We start from the raw sequence: 13,478 nt of genomic DNA, 5'->3' as shown, positions 1-13,478 counted from the left end.
GTGCCCCTGGGGATGCTTGGCCCCTCCCCGCGACCTTGGCCTACAGTGGCCAAACCCACTGCCCTGACCATGGCTGAGATGGCTTAGACTTTTCTGAGAAGCGATGGGAAAACAAATGAGAGATAAATGAAGGAAATATACAGAGAAGCTAAGAAGGTCACAGGAACTAGGTTCTTTAAGCGGGCCTACAGATTGCCTGGAACAGGCCGATGTTTCCCAAAATATGGTCCCAGCCCCCACCCTTACAAAGAACCCACGAAGCTGCACGTGGACCAGACTCCCCTGAAGCTTGTGATCCAGTGGCTCATTGGCCCCTAAACCCAGATGTGTAGTCACCTTTCCAACTCCTGTTGAGGGAGGGGTGAGAATAGGTGTCCCCAGCTAGCCAGTTCAAGGTAGACAGAAGGGCCCCCGGCCTGGAAGCAATCCCTGCCGTGTCTGGTCACTCCCTTCTCTAAGGGTGGTGGGTTGGTCTCCTGCGCCCCATCTGTGCTCCCCTCCCTCGCGGTGGCGGGGGAAGGGGGCTCTCACCTTCGCAGGTGTGGCCCAGGGGGCTGGGCCGGTAACCCTCCTCACAGTCCCTGCAGGAGAAGGAGCCGGCGGTGTTGGTGCAGACTCCCGAGGGGCAGACTCCCGGAAAGGCGCACTCGTCTAGGTCTGGGGCAGACAGCCAGCCAGTCACCCTGTGGGCTCGGGAGAGCTCCCTCTACCTGTCAGGGCAGGAAGCTTCCCACACACGTGGCCTCCTTCTCGGAGCTTATAGGACTGTCTTGGGGCCCGTGGGGAGAGGCAGGCCCAAGCTGGGGGCCTTCTATAGGGCAACCCTGGCACCCTCTCCCCAGAACGCTCTGGGGGCAGCTCTACCGTCAGCTTCCCTCCTGTCTCCGCGACTCCCTTTTTTTCCTTCTATCCTCGCCTCCAAACTTGGGGATGATGACAATAGATGCTCCCCTTGGGGCCAAGTCCATTGATAAGGTCCTCTAGGCTAGCCTGGAGACCCTGAGCATCAGCCCAAAGCTGGGGGACAAACGGAGTGTTCTTTGGGGGGTAAGAAAGCCTATATTCCTGGTCCCCCTCTGCCAGCCCCTCCCTGGGTTTACCTTCACAGGCAGTGCCGTCTTCATTCACCCAGTACCCACTCTCGCAGGCGGAGCAGGTGAAGGAGCCCTCAGTGTTGAGGCAGAGGCCCGTGGGGCACGAGGCCCGGCTGGCACACTCGTCGACATCTGAAACGGGCCATTGGGTTCTGTGTGGGACCCTCTGCAGGACAGACATGGCAGGACGGACGGAACTGACAGGTGGGCGGTGGGCGGGGGGAAGGATGGGACTTGGCAGGATGTGTGGTTGGGTCCGCATGATTATGGATGTGGGACGACGGCTGGATCAGCAGTGGGTGTGCAGAGGGCAGGAGCTGCGGGTGGATTTGCATGGAGGAAGGGTGCTTCAGCATCTATGTACCTTGGCAGCCCTTCTCATCTGAGGTGACCTCATAGCCCGGCTCACAAGAGCATCTAAAGGAGCCCTCCAGGTTGATGCACTTTCCATGGGCGCAGACCCCAGGGGTCAGACATTCATTTACATCTGTGGAAGAGAAGTCCAAGATGGCAGGTTGGCCTCCTCTCCTTCATGTGGTCCCCATTGTCAGGCTTAGAGCATGTCAGTTACGAGGCCAGGGAATCAGCATTCTGAGGGGCCACAGGCCACCCTGGGAAGGCCATCAGGTTGTTCCTGCTCCTGGCCCCACCCACCTAGTTCAGGGCAGGGTGCCCTTCCCGCCTGGGCCCGCTGCAGCTCTATCTGGTAACACACAGCACTTTGCGTGTCCTAGAAAAGGAGGCCAGGTTCCCCAGCCCTGGGGCTGGTTTGGCCCATCTGAGGACACCTGGAATGAAATGTCCAAGACCCTTGACTCACCTTACAGTGGCTCTGAACCCTTCTGACCTCCTACTTGCCAACCAAACTGGTATGATTCCATGTTCCCAGCCCAACAACCAGCTTCAATAGGTGAGTGGGCAATGCAGAGACAGGCCGATCTATGCCTGGCTGGCTGACCGGAGTCTCAAGGGCCTGGGAAATGCCTGCCCTCTCCAGAGCCTCAAAGCATCTATTCACAATTCAGTCCCTCCTGGCCTTCTGAACCCTGGGCCTTTCTTCCTGCAGGGACTGAGGGGAAAGAACACTCTTCCTACAGCTGACACGCAGCCTCCTCTGGAGGGAGAAGCACACCCACTGTTGAGTTAGGTGTTGCTGTTTAGACATTGCTGTTGAGATGCAGAAAAGCAGAAGGCCCTCCTCCCCGGGAGGACTCGGCTGCCAGCTCACACCACCAGAGCCACCCTCTTCCTAAGATTCTTGGCAACTCACTCTACCGAGCAGGATCCAGCCCCAGAAGCTTCTGGGACCTTGGGCTATAGCTCCTGGATGGATATGGTCAAGGAACCAAAGGGGCCCCCACACAAGCTGATTCAGAGGGCAGAACACCAGTAATTGAAGCACACCCATCTCATGGCCAACATCATGTGGGAACCCAGCCAGGTCATGGAGGACAATGGCCTCCAAGCCACTTCCCCCTGCCCATCTCCTTCCCTCCCTGTGTGTGGGCTCAACCAGAGGTCCCAAGGCCAAACAGCCCTCTCACTGCCTTGGCAAGCAGCCCTCACCTACACAGCTCCCGCTCTGGCCCCTGTAGCCCTCCTCGCAGGCTAGGCAAGTGTAGGAGCCGGGGGAGTTGACGCATCTCCCATCCGGGCAGGTGCCAGGGTGACGGCATTCGTTGATATCTGCAAAATAACATCTCCACCCTTGGTCATCGCTGGGAACCACAGCACATGGGTAGGTCTGAGAGGAAGCAAATCCTTGACCCTGCCCTTGGTGGGGGAGAGGGAGGGATGCCAGTTTCTGTACAGATGGAAACTAGGAAAAAGTGAGTCCTGTCTGGTGTTCCCAGCTTCACCTCCCACCCACTGTCCTGGACAAAAGAGACAGAAGAACTTTAGAAAGGGAGACTCCCTGGGTGGGGCAAGAGGCCATGGTCACCACAGCTGTGGGAGGGTGGGAGAGCTCTACTCCATGAGCTGGCCTGTTGGGAAGGGCCTTCGTATCTGCCTTGGTGAATCCTGTTCCTTTACGTTACTGGGACTGTACGTGCTTGGTATGGCAGGTCCCGGAGACCCCAGAACAGGTCGCTGGGCAATGAGGGCAAAATGGGCTCCCCTGCAGCAGGAAATGGGGACCGAGGAGGACCCCCAATCTCGGATGTGACCAAGACCAGCCCTGAGGCTGATGCAGAGTCAAGGGTGGAGGCTGGCTAGGCTTCTTGGCCGGAGAGACTTTTGTTCCAGGTGAGAACCATGTAGGGCTGCCAATGCCCACTCTGGTGAGATCCGGGAGAGAGTCCGAAAGGATGAGCCTGGGGCAGCGAGGAGGAGGACAGAGATCTTGCTCCCGGGGGGCTGCAGGCAGGGTTCTTCCTGATACGACCTGACGTACCCAGAAGTCCTCATTCAAGGCACACAGGGGACTTGGGCGGACTTCGGGAGGTCATAACACAGGGACTGAACTCTGGGTTGGGACTGCAGGAAGGCAGTATGTGCCTCGGGCTCAAGGGTGAGGCTGCCAGCCACTGTTAGTGACAGACAGATTGACTGAGCTCCAGAGGAAACAAGAGGATCTACTCTTCCTAAATCGGGAACTGTCATTCTCCTGGAGGAAGTCCACCAGCTTATGCAGATGCAGAAGACCTACTGCCCAAGAGGAAGATCTGCTCAGCACCCATGGAGGAAATGCAGGCGGCAGGGCCAAGGGTCAGAACGCAGGCTCTCTGCAAAGGGACGAAAGCCAGCAGCTGTTACAGAACACGATATGGCCCCTGAAGCGGAGAGTGAAAATAAGTCTCCTCTGACGTTGTTTGGTCTGCAGAAGTCGGGCCACATCAAAGCCCTCTATCCCAGGGCACCTGGGCCCTCTCAAGGCCAAAACTTCACCCTGAGGGTCCAGAAGAGGAAGGTATACAGAGGGCAGGCGGTTGTTCAGCTGGGTATCTGCAAGGAAATACCCAGGCCCCCAAGGCAATCTTGGGGACAATGAGATAAGGTTCGTCTCTAGAAAGAGGGTAGCCAACAGCTCTTGGTTGGGTTGTGGTGACACTGGGCTAACCTATTCTAAGGATCTCTGTAAAGACAGAATTGAAGAGAATGAGACAGAAGAGGGGGATTGAAGGATCTAGGACCACCAACTTTGGCTGCTCATTAGAGAGCAGCCAGCTCCGTGGCCTGCGGCCTTAGCTGAGGTACCAGAAGAAGGAAGGGCAAAGCCATTGGGAATGATAAGTGATCATTGCTTCGGGAGATAAAGAGACAGAGGTGAGGACCCTTTTCTAAGACCACACTGAGAAAAAATGAAACCTTTGCATCTCTCCTACAGGGATCAGGTAGTGTAAGAAGGAGATTACATTTACCAGGAGCAAAGAGCCCTGATGCCTGTCCTGCCCCAAATGTTCTGGGCATATCTGTGGAGGTGTCGCACAAAGTGTCCTCTACTGGGCATTAGGAGACTCCTGGTATTGATGCTGTTCACTAAATATTCCAGCTTTCCCCTTGCTGGGCCAGGTAGGCTTGTGCTTCCTGGTTCTCTCTCTCTCTCTCTCTCAAGTTTATTTATTTTGAGACAGAGAGAGAGAGAGTGTATGTGTGCATGCAACGCAAGTGGGAGACGGGCAGAGAGAGAGAAAGGGAGAGAAAGAGAATCCCAAGCAGGCCCTGTGCTGTCAGTGCAGAGCCTGACACGGGGCTTGAACTCACGGACTGTGAGATCATGACCTGAGCCAAAATCAAGAGTCAGATGCTTAACTGACTGGGTCACCCAGGCGTCCTGTGCCTCCCGGTTCTTTGGGTCAGACCAGGGCACTCGTGCTGGCTGATGAGCTATGACGCATATAATTTATGGACCAAGGCATAACTGTGAGCAACTCTTCCTTTCTTCCATGGAGACTGGCCGCATTCAAGATGCTGGCTATCCCTTTAGGCTAGTTCTAGAGTGAAGAAACATGAGGCAGGATCCCCAGCTGACCCACGATGAGCATGTAGCACTGATCAGATGCAAACTTTGCTGTGTTCTAAGTCATGAGGGCTGGGGTCGCTTGTTAACGTAGCATAACATACTCTAGCCCGGCACACCACTGCTGGCTTCTTTCCTCAGATCAGAGCCCCAGCCACGATTATTGTATGTGAGAGGTCTGTCAGCAAGTGGGAGAGGGAAGGCAGAAGATCAAAGCGGCCCTTAGTCACCCCATGAGCCAAGGAAAGGCTCTCCCAAATGGGAGTGCATGTAACAGAGCCATCTGCCAAGCCCATCAAAAGGAGCCAGAGAAAGATTCCGGATGAAGTAGATTCCACTTCTGACCAGTCCGTGTTAAGGGCAAAGGCTCTAATGTCACCAGATATCTTGAAGCTGTTCCATCGATCCCTTGGTATGTGGACTAGAGCTGGATTTTTCTCCCTAGTCTAGGGTTTGAATTTAAATCTAAAATTATCGTATATTTTGCTGGGTTCTAATACCTTGGTAGTTGGGGGCAAGAATGAGACCACGTGACTAAAATGTCACACCTTATTGGTATGAGGTTCTGAAGAGACCCCAGGGGACCCAGGGAAACAGGCACCCCAGGGACCAGCTTGCCAACTTGTCTGTACAAGTTGGGGTCCTGGATCTTCCCTAACCAGGGCTTTATTCTTTGCATGAGGAAATGTGAGGTTGCCCATCTCCGCTCCTTGTGAGAGCACAGGGTGGGAGGGGGAGCGTGCTCAGTCAGGGGCCAGAAGCGCAGGAGACCTGGGATGTGGTTGGGGCACAGCAAAGCCCAGGCAGTCTGCAAGGGGATCCAACCCCTTTCTGTGGGAACCCAGAGTTTCTGGTATGACGGAAATGCCATTGAGACTTTGGATGGGCTGCTGCCCAGAGCACACAGGCCTTCCACCAGAGACTTTGAGTTTAAGTGGAGAGAGTGGTTTCTCAGTTGGAGTGAGAAGAAAGAGGGGGAGGAAATTGACTGGGCTCCCAGGGTGATGGCTGGGTCTGTGGTTACTGATGGAAACCTGGAGAAGTGTGCAGGCTACATCAGCCTTTCTTTCAGCAGACTGAATGTCTGGCCTGGGCCAGGAACTCAGCCTGACCTCCAAGTTGAGGTGTGTGTCTGGAACTTTTCCTCCGGAAAAAGTTCCCTCTGGAACTTTTCCGGAAGGGAAGGGGACAATCTGGAGGCGTGGACTGCAGTGTGAGGGGTGTCTAGAGGTGAAAAAAGAACGGGGCTTTCAGATGGAAACACTCCCCCGTATTCACTGAAAGTCTTGTTGTACGTGTTAGCTTATTTGATCCTCACAAGAACCTCCGAGATGGGCATTATGGTTTCCATTTTCAGATGTCAAGACAAGAGTCAAACCCAGGCCTGTCTCTACAGAGCCTATGCCCTTAACATGGACTGGTTTGTATAAATCTGATCTTTTTAATGTCTTGGTATTTTCTTGGTTCATCTCCTTTGGGTTTGCTTTTCTTTTTAATAAAGTCTAATGTCACATCTGTAATGTTGTCTGGGGCGCCTGGGCGGCTCAGTCAGTTAAATGTCCGACTTCAGCTCAGGTCATGATCTCATGGTTCATGGGTTCGAGCCCTGTGTTGGGCTCTGTGCTGACAGCTCGGAGCCTGGAGCCTGCTTCAGATTCTGTGTCTCCCTCTCTCTCTGCCCCTCCCCTGCTTGTACTCTGTCCTTCTCTCTTTCTCTCAAAACAAAACAAAAAAAAAAAAACATTAAAAAAATTTTTTTAAATGTATTGTTGTGATGCTTGAATGAGGTAATCTGTCAAGTACTAGGACACCTCCTGGCACATAGTAGGCCCTCATCAACTCTCCATTCTCCTGGAAAATGCCAGGCTGTGTGCCTCCATCATGCTTATGAGGACAAAGAGAGGCCATTCTGGCTTTGATCATTTGTAGTCCAGAGTATGAAAGGGAAATCACCAAGAGGGAGGCATTGAGAGGAGAAGGTGACACCCTGGGGGGGGCAGACTGCCCTACACCCCCAGCCATGTCTCCCCTTTGCTAAGACCTTCTAGGACCCCGGGCCTGGCTTCCTTGCTAATGGCACTGGGAAGGCACACCCTCCCATCATAAGGCATAAAAGCCCATCCCTCACCTCCAGGACCCTGTGCAATCAGGCAAGTCCTGGCCAGGAAGAACCTGGAGGCTGAGAGGTGTCTGGTCCTAACCTCAGATCCAGGACAGGATTTCTTTCCAGAGAGAGCCTTGATTTACCCTCATTCATTCCTGTCTCCACCACTCTTCGCACACAACCCAGGCCTCTTTCGAGCATTTGCCACCCCAGCCTGGCCAGGAGGCGGTAGTGGGAGAGTTGCCAGGAGCTGGTGTGATAGTGGCAGCTCCAAGCCAGTCTGTGGGGAGACTGATTGGCAATGTCACAGCCACCTCTTGGCAGGGCCTGGGAAAGGGAGCAAGGACTGGGGCTCCATCAATCATTCTTCATTCATTTACTCATTCAGCTAGCATTTGCTAACGTTTGTCCAATGCGGGACATCTATCAGGTGTGTGCACAGGGGTCATCTAAAGATATGGTCCAGCCCTGAGGAGCTCATGGCCTAACAAGCTTTAGCAAGTCGGTCATGGCTGAGGCCGCAAGCACCTCCCAGAGAGACCGGCTTCTCCTCTGTCATATAGGAGAGCAGTGTGACTCAAGGCCAGGGGAAGAGGTGTACGGAGGGATGTTCCCGGGGTCTCGAGTGTATAAAGTTGCTGTGCTCCCCTGCTTTGGGGGGCAGACAGGATGCGAAAATATCATTGAAGGGGATGGAAGGCCTCAAGAATTCCCAGACAGATCTCTGTCCATTAGAGTGGGCTCAGCATCAAGGGGCCCAGTCGGAGAGAAGCTGGAAGGGGAGGTGGGGTTAGCCAGCGCCTGGGGAGGGGCCAAGAGATGGGTAGGGCGGCCGCCTGCCCTCCCTCATCCCATTTCTTACCTTGACAGTGTCCCTTCCTGACCATGATGTAGCCCTGGTCACACTGGCAGTCGTACGAACCCTCTGTATTGGTGCATTGTCCCCCGCTGCACACCCCTGGCTGCTCACACTCGTCTATGTCTGTGAACACACGAAACAAGTCCTGGGTTGGCGTCAGCCCTGCAGGGGTCCCGGGGCATCCCTTCAGAGGCCCAGGACAAGGATGCCCGTGCTGAGGCCCAGGCAGGAAAAGGCATCCTGGCTGCAGCTGTGATTGGTGGGGGGGCTCCTATGCCAGCTCTGAGACTGATCTAGCTCAGGCCCCTGCAAATTCCTGAGTTCCTTTCTCCCAAGGCCCTTGGGAACCCTCAAAGCTGTCTTCCCACCCTGAGGCAAAGGCTGGTCTTGAGGTCACGCGGCCATCCATATGGCGTGATCCGAGGAGGCCAATAAAGCACCCCCCCATGAACCCCAATGCATCCTCCAGAGGTCTGATCCTAGAGTTCTTAAGGGCCTTCTCAAAGGTTAGGGATTAAACAGCCAGAAAGATAGCATCTTAGGTAGCCGTGAATCTACTGAAGTGGTTTATTCCACTGTCCCAAAGCATACTGGTGCCCCACAGTGGCTCAAAAGTCTGACCCTGCTCATGCGACTCCCCTGCTTAAATCCCTACTGGGGTTCCCTGATGCTTCATTATGGCTCACAAGGCCTCTGCCGCTCGGCCCCAGCCTTGCTGTGTTTGCTGGTCCCTATTGGTCAGCCACCAAACCTTTGTTCATACAAATGTCTCCACTTGGAGCATCTTTCTTTGCCTCAATGGTCAGCAGTGTCCCACCTCCATTTCAAGGACTGGTTCAACTGACCCACTCAAGGTTGCTCTGGCCCTTCCCCATTCCTTGTCCCCACAGTCAAATCAATGGAGGATTTACTTTTGCCCCCCGGCCCCCAGCACTGGTTCAAACATTTCATGGGGTCCCTACGCAGATCAAAAGAGATAATCCAAGTGAAGGGCCTAGCACAGTGCCTGCCTGGCACAGGGTAAGCACCGAAGAAATGTTAGCTATTATTATTCTAGCATTAAACCTACCCTATAACATCTGATCTCCTAGGCCTGGCATGTGAGATCTTTCACGATCTGGCCCCGTCTGCTTCTCCCACCTTGGTTCCTGCCTCCTAGCCTCAGCCACACAGGACCTGCTCCTGAACTTGGGCATGTCCTGCTTGCTTGTCCGGAGTGGCTTCCTGCCCACTAGCTTGGCTGCCTTCTACTCGTCTCTCAGGTGAGGCTGACCTCTCCCCTCCACCCCATATGTCCCTCCCCAGGGTTCCCCTAGGACTCAGCCACTATAGTGACTGTTCATTTACTTGCTTTTTTCTCTCCGACTGCTGAGAACGGCTCTTATTATCTGAATGTCCTGAATGTCCAGCACAGAACCCCAAATAGTGCTCTCGTTGCATGAATGGAATACTAATCATTTGTTTATGGACAGTGTTGTCATCCGAGTGGTACTTTGTACCACTGTAGTGCCCAGCGGAGTCATTGGCAGAAGGTGTAAAAGTCACACCCCCCGGGCCCACATCCAGGGATTCTGCCCTCGCAGTACTGGAGCCTGCATTGCAATACCTCTCCGGGCATTTCTGAAATAACTCATCCTCACTTCGAGAAGCTGGGATCCCAGGGGAAGAGGAAAGAGAACTCAGAGGCAGAACCACACATGGGTACTTGAGGAAGAGCTCACAGACCGGCAGGGCCAGGGCGACTGATAGACGAGGCTGAGAAAGCAGACTTGCTCTGTGCAGAGCGACAGGCATAGAAACGAAAAAAAAAAAAAAAAAAAAACCCAAAAAACAGAAAACCAAAACAAAACCAGATCATAACGTCTGTACAGACAGACTCCAGATGGATTAAAACATGCTGTAAAAGGTGAACTAACTTTTACGAAAGAAAGCGTGGAAGGATATCTTTGTGGCCTTTTAAATAAAGCCCTAAAAGCATAAAAAATAAGGCAAAAAGGTGAATTTCAATATGTTAGAATTAAGGATTTCTGTTAAAAAGAAGGACATGTGGATAAGGTTAACGGACAGAGGATGAAATGAGAGAGTTACAATATCTAAACCCAGGCAAGTATCTGGAATATACAAGAAACTCCCAAAGAGCCCCAGGGAAAACCAGCAGCCACTGGAAAACTGAGCAAAAAAAAAAAGGAACAAGCAATTTTCAGATAAGGAAACCCCAAGGCTAATGTACGAAGAGATGCTCATATTTATTAGTAAAGTAAATGGTTTTTTTTTTTTTTTAAGTCTATTTATTTATTTTGAGAGAGAGAGAACCAGCAGGGGAGCAGCAGAGAGAGAGAGAGAGAGAGGAGACAGAGTATCTGAAGCAGGCTCTGTTCTGACAGCAGAGAGTCTGATGTGGGGCTCCAGTTCATGAACCATGAAATCATGATCTGAGCTGAAGTTGGACGCTTAACTGAATGAGCCACCCAGGCACCCTGCGAAGTAAATGTTTTAAAAAAATACTTGGGTATCTCAGTTGGTTGAGGGTCTGACTCTTGATCTGAGCCCACGTCATGATCTCACGGTTCGTGAGTTCGAGCCCTGCATCAGGCTCTACGCTGGCAGTGCGGAGCCTGCTTGGGACTCCCTCTCTCTCTTCTCTCTGCACTTCCCCCACTCTCAAAATAAATAAGTAAGCTTAAAAATATAAAAAAATATTTAACATGCAAACAATTTATAATAATCAATTGCATTAATTTTACTTCTGGAAACTTATAATTTATATTAATTCGTTACACAAATTAATGAAATAATTCACACATAATTAAATAATGAGATGCTGCTTCATAAGACTGGCAGACTTTAGAAAGGGGATGTTATCCCGAATAAGGTCCCATCACGGGGCAGCCAGGTTCCACTGGGCGAAGCACTGAAGCTGACCTTGACCTCCCTCCCCAGCTGCCGGGGCTGGTGGAGACATCCGGGACCGGTGACGCCATTCCCGGCAGCAGCCACTGCCTGTTCCTGGGGCCGGTGCCCTGGGCTGGACCCACAGAGAGCAGCGCCTCTGACCTACAGCACCGGCCAGTGCTGCTGAGTCACCTCCCTGAGGACCAGCTGAGTGCGTCGCCACCTTCTGCTTATAAACCTCTACTGGCTGCCCACTGCCTGTGGGATGGTGTCCAAACCCTTCAGCCTGGCACTCAAGACTTCACACACTGGCCTCAGCTCCTGCCACTTCCTCCACATACCACATGCTCCAGTCACACTGGATTTATCATTATTCCCAGAGCCTGCCAGGCTTGGTCACTACTCTGCCCTCTGTAGAAATGGTTCATTCCCTTTCTCTGGAACACTCTCTGCTTTCTCCATTCCTTTGCTGTGCATGTTTTTGGAAGCAAACCATGCTTTGACACCAGAATGACTTTGATTCTGTTTCTGGCTCTGCCACAACTCGGTACGAGGTCCCTGGGCATTTCAATTCACTTCCCTGAGCCTCACTTTGCTTAACTATAAAATGGGTAAGGATTTCTACCGACTGGGGCTGGGAAGATGAGCTTCGTCAATGCACTTCGTCAAGTGCAATCCCCCACCCTGATTAAGCTAGCTGGTTGTTCTCCCCTACTCCCTCTCCCCCATAGCAGGTGAGGAGACCCGGACGGGCTTGGTCTCTGCAGACGAGATCTCTGGGGGATTAGAACCTGGGGTCCCTGGTAATGTCTGGATACACAGCCTCCTGGCCTCCAGGGCGGGACTGTGGGTGACTGCTGGGCTGCCCCAGCCAGAACCAGCAATGCGAGCCTCAGGAAGAGTTCTCCCGTGAAGTGTTCCAGCTGGGTTATGCATCTTAAGGCCCTGCTTGGAAAGTGCCTCATCATATTCTCTGTGAGCTCATTCATAAAAATGTATGCAGAGGGTTTTTGCATTGCAGTACAAATGCTGGATAGTCAAGGGTTTGTGTTGGAAGCTTCTCTGCCCGGGGGCCTCGTGCGGGGGGCCAGGCCTTCCCAGGGAAGCACAAAGACTTGCCAGGTCTCTGAGCTGCTGAGGACCCACGCTCCTCTTGCAAAGTCTGCTCCCCCGTCTGCCAGGAGTCCCAGTCGGTGTCCTCACGCGTCTCCTTCCTTACCCAAAATGAAAGCGGCTCCTAGTCACTCAGAATTTGGGGACCAGGCTTTTAGTCCTCATCTCCAGCCATGTCCCCAGACCCCTCACACTCTCAGCTCCAGCCACACCTCTTCGGAGCCTTTTTGAATGTTGCAGTCTTGCAGGTCTGAAACTCTCCTTCTGGTCTCAGCGTAGGGGTCGGCTTCCTCCCAGGGCCAGGTCACTGCCCTGAGTCTCTGTTCTCACAGCTCGCGTGCTCCACACACTGCAGAGCAGTGGCTGGGTGCTGTGAATGCTTGGATCCTCTTCCACCTCAGTACTCTCTAGGGGGGTCCTGTGCCTATCCCAGGGATGAGGCAGACTTGGCTTACCTTGACATTCCTGCGTTGTCCCCGAGGTGGCCAGCGTGTAGCCAGGGTAGCAGAAGCAGGAATAGGAACCCACTCGGTTGACACATCGCCCTCTTCCAGCGCAGGGGTCCCTCAGACACTCGTTGTCATCTGAGCAGAGGAAGGTGGGGAGGGAGGTCAGGAGACCTTTCTTTGGGCACCTGCCAGCAATCTGCCCATGCTAGGAGCTGGACAGGGGATGCTGCTGCGGGTCAAGGAGGGGATGAGGGAACAGAGGAGGCCAGGGAGACGAAAAATCTCTAAGGCTGGGGTCACGAAGTCTGCCCCTAGGGCCCACTCCGGAACCAAGGGCCTGGGCCAGTGGCCCAGCTCTTCTTCCCTGCCCATGTCCCCCTCCCCCAGTGGCCTCCTGACCACTTCCTTTCCTTCAAGGCACAGTGGACGTTTCTCTCTTGAATAAAAATATGGAGGGGGTGGTCAGTGGAGACATTTCCAACTAGGGTAGGCCTTGGTCTGCCCTGTAGGCAGCAAGATGGCTAGTTGGAGGCGTGGGCTGATCTCAGAGCTGAGGGCTCCAGGAATGGGTTGAAGCCCTGAGGAGCTTTGCACTCTTCCGGAGTCCTGGAGACTCATCGGATGGTGCTCTCGGAGACTGGTCTCCCCAAGGTTCAGGTGAGCTTTGTCTACAGCCACAGCATTCTTTTTCAACTCCTCGGAGCACACAGCAGTGCTCGGGCCTTCCGTTGCCTGGACTCTTGGCTCTGTCCCCAGTCACTGAGCGAGCCCAGGATGCCCTAGTGCATACCTGTGCAGTAGGCCTGGCTGGGGTGCAGCTGGTAGCCGGGGCTGCAGATGCATTTGTACCCGTCCGGGAGGGTCACGCAGGTTCCAGGGCCGCAGATGTTGGTGGCTCCAGCGGCGCACCGGTCAACGCCTGCGACAGAGCGAGGCAGAGGTCATAATGGAGCGAGGATAGGCAAAGGCAGGGGAGCGGGGCAGTGGGGTGGGGGGGGGGAGAGAG

At 53.7% G+C, this 13,478-nt stretch overlaps 1 protein-coding gene across 3 annotated transcripts in view; it reads right to left on the bottom strand.

Moving 5' to 3' along the window:
- The window catches only part of LTBP2 (latent transforming growth factor beta binding protein 2), a 105,631-nt gene that overhangs the window by 11,167 nt on the left and 80,986 nt on the right, over positions 1 to 13,478 (bottom strand). For 2 of the 3 annotated variants that reach the window (XM_086709271.1, XM_086709269.1), the window contains exons 16-22: positions 13,263 to 13,391; positions 12,479 to 12,607; positions 8,022 to 8,141; positions 2,661 to 2,780; positions 1,459 to 1,581; positions 1,101 to 1,226; positions 532 to 657 (exon numbers count right to left, since the gene is read on the bottom strand). In XM_086709271.1, coding sequence (XP_086565397.1) covers positions 532 to 657; positions 1,101 to 1,226; positions 1,459 to 1,581; positions 2,661 to 2,780; positions 8,022 to 8,141; positions 12,479 to 12,607; positions 13,263 to 13,391 — 873 coding nt within the window. The remainder of the gene's footprint in view (positions 1 to 531; positions 658 to 1,100; positions 1,227 to 1,458; positions 1,582 to 2,660; positions 2,781 to 8,021; positions 8,142 to 12,478; positions 12,608 to 13,262; positions 13,392 to 13,478) is intronic. The other variant, XM_086709270.1, reaches the window with a different exon arrangement.

The sequence above is a fragment of the Puma concolor genome, chromosome B3, assembly GCF_028749965.1.
Source record: "Puma concolor isolate L17-30 chromosome B3, mPumCon1.1.hap2, whole genome shotgun sequence".
Taxonomy (NCBI): domain Eukaryota; kingdom Metazoa; phylum Chordata; class Mammalia; order Carnivora; family Felidae; genus Puma; species Puma concolor.
Note: the sequence above shows the minus strand (reverse complement) of the source record. Positions and strands in the feature narration are given on the sequence as shown.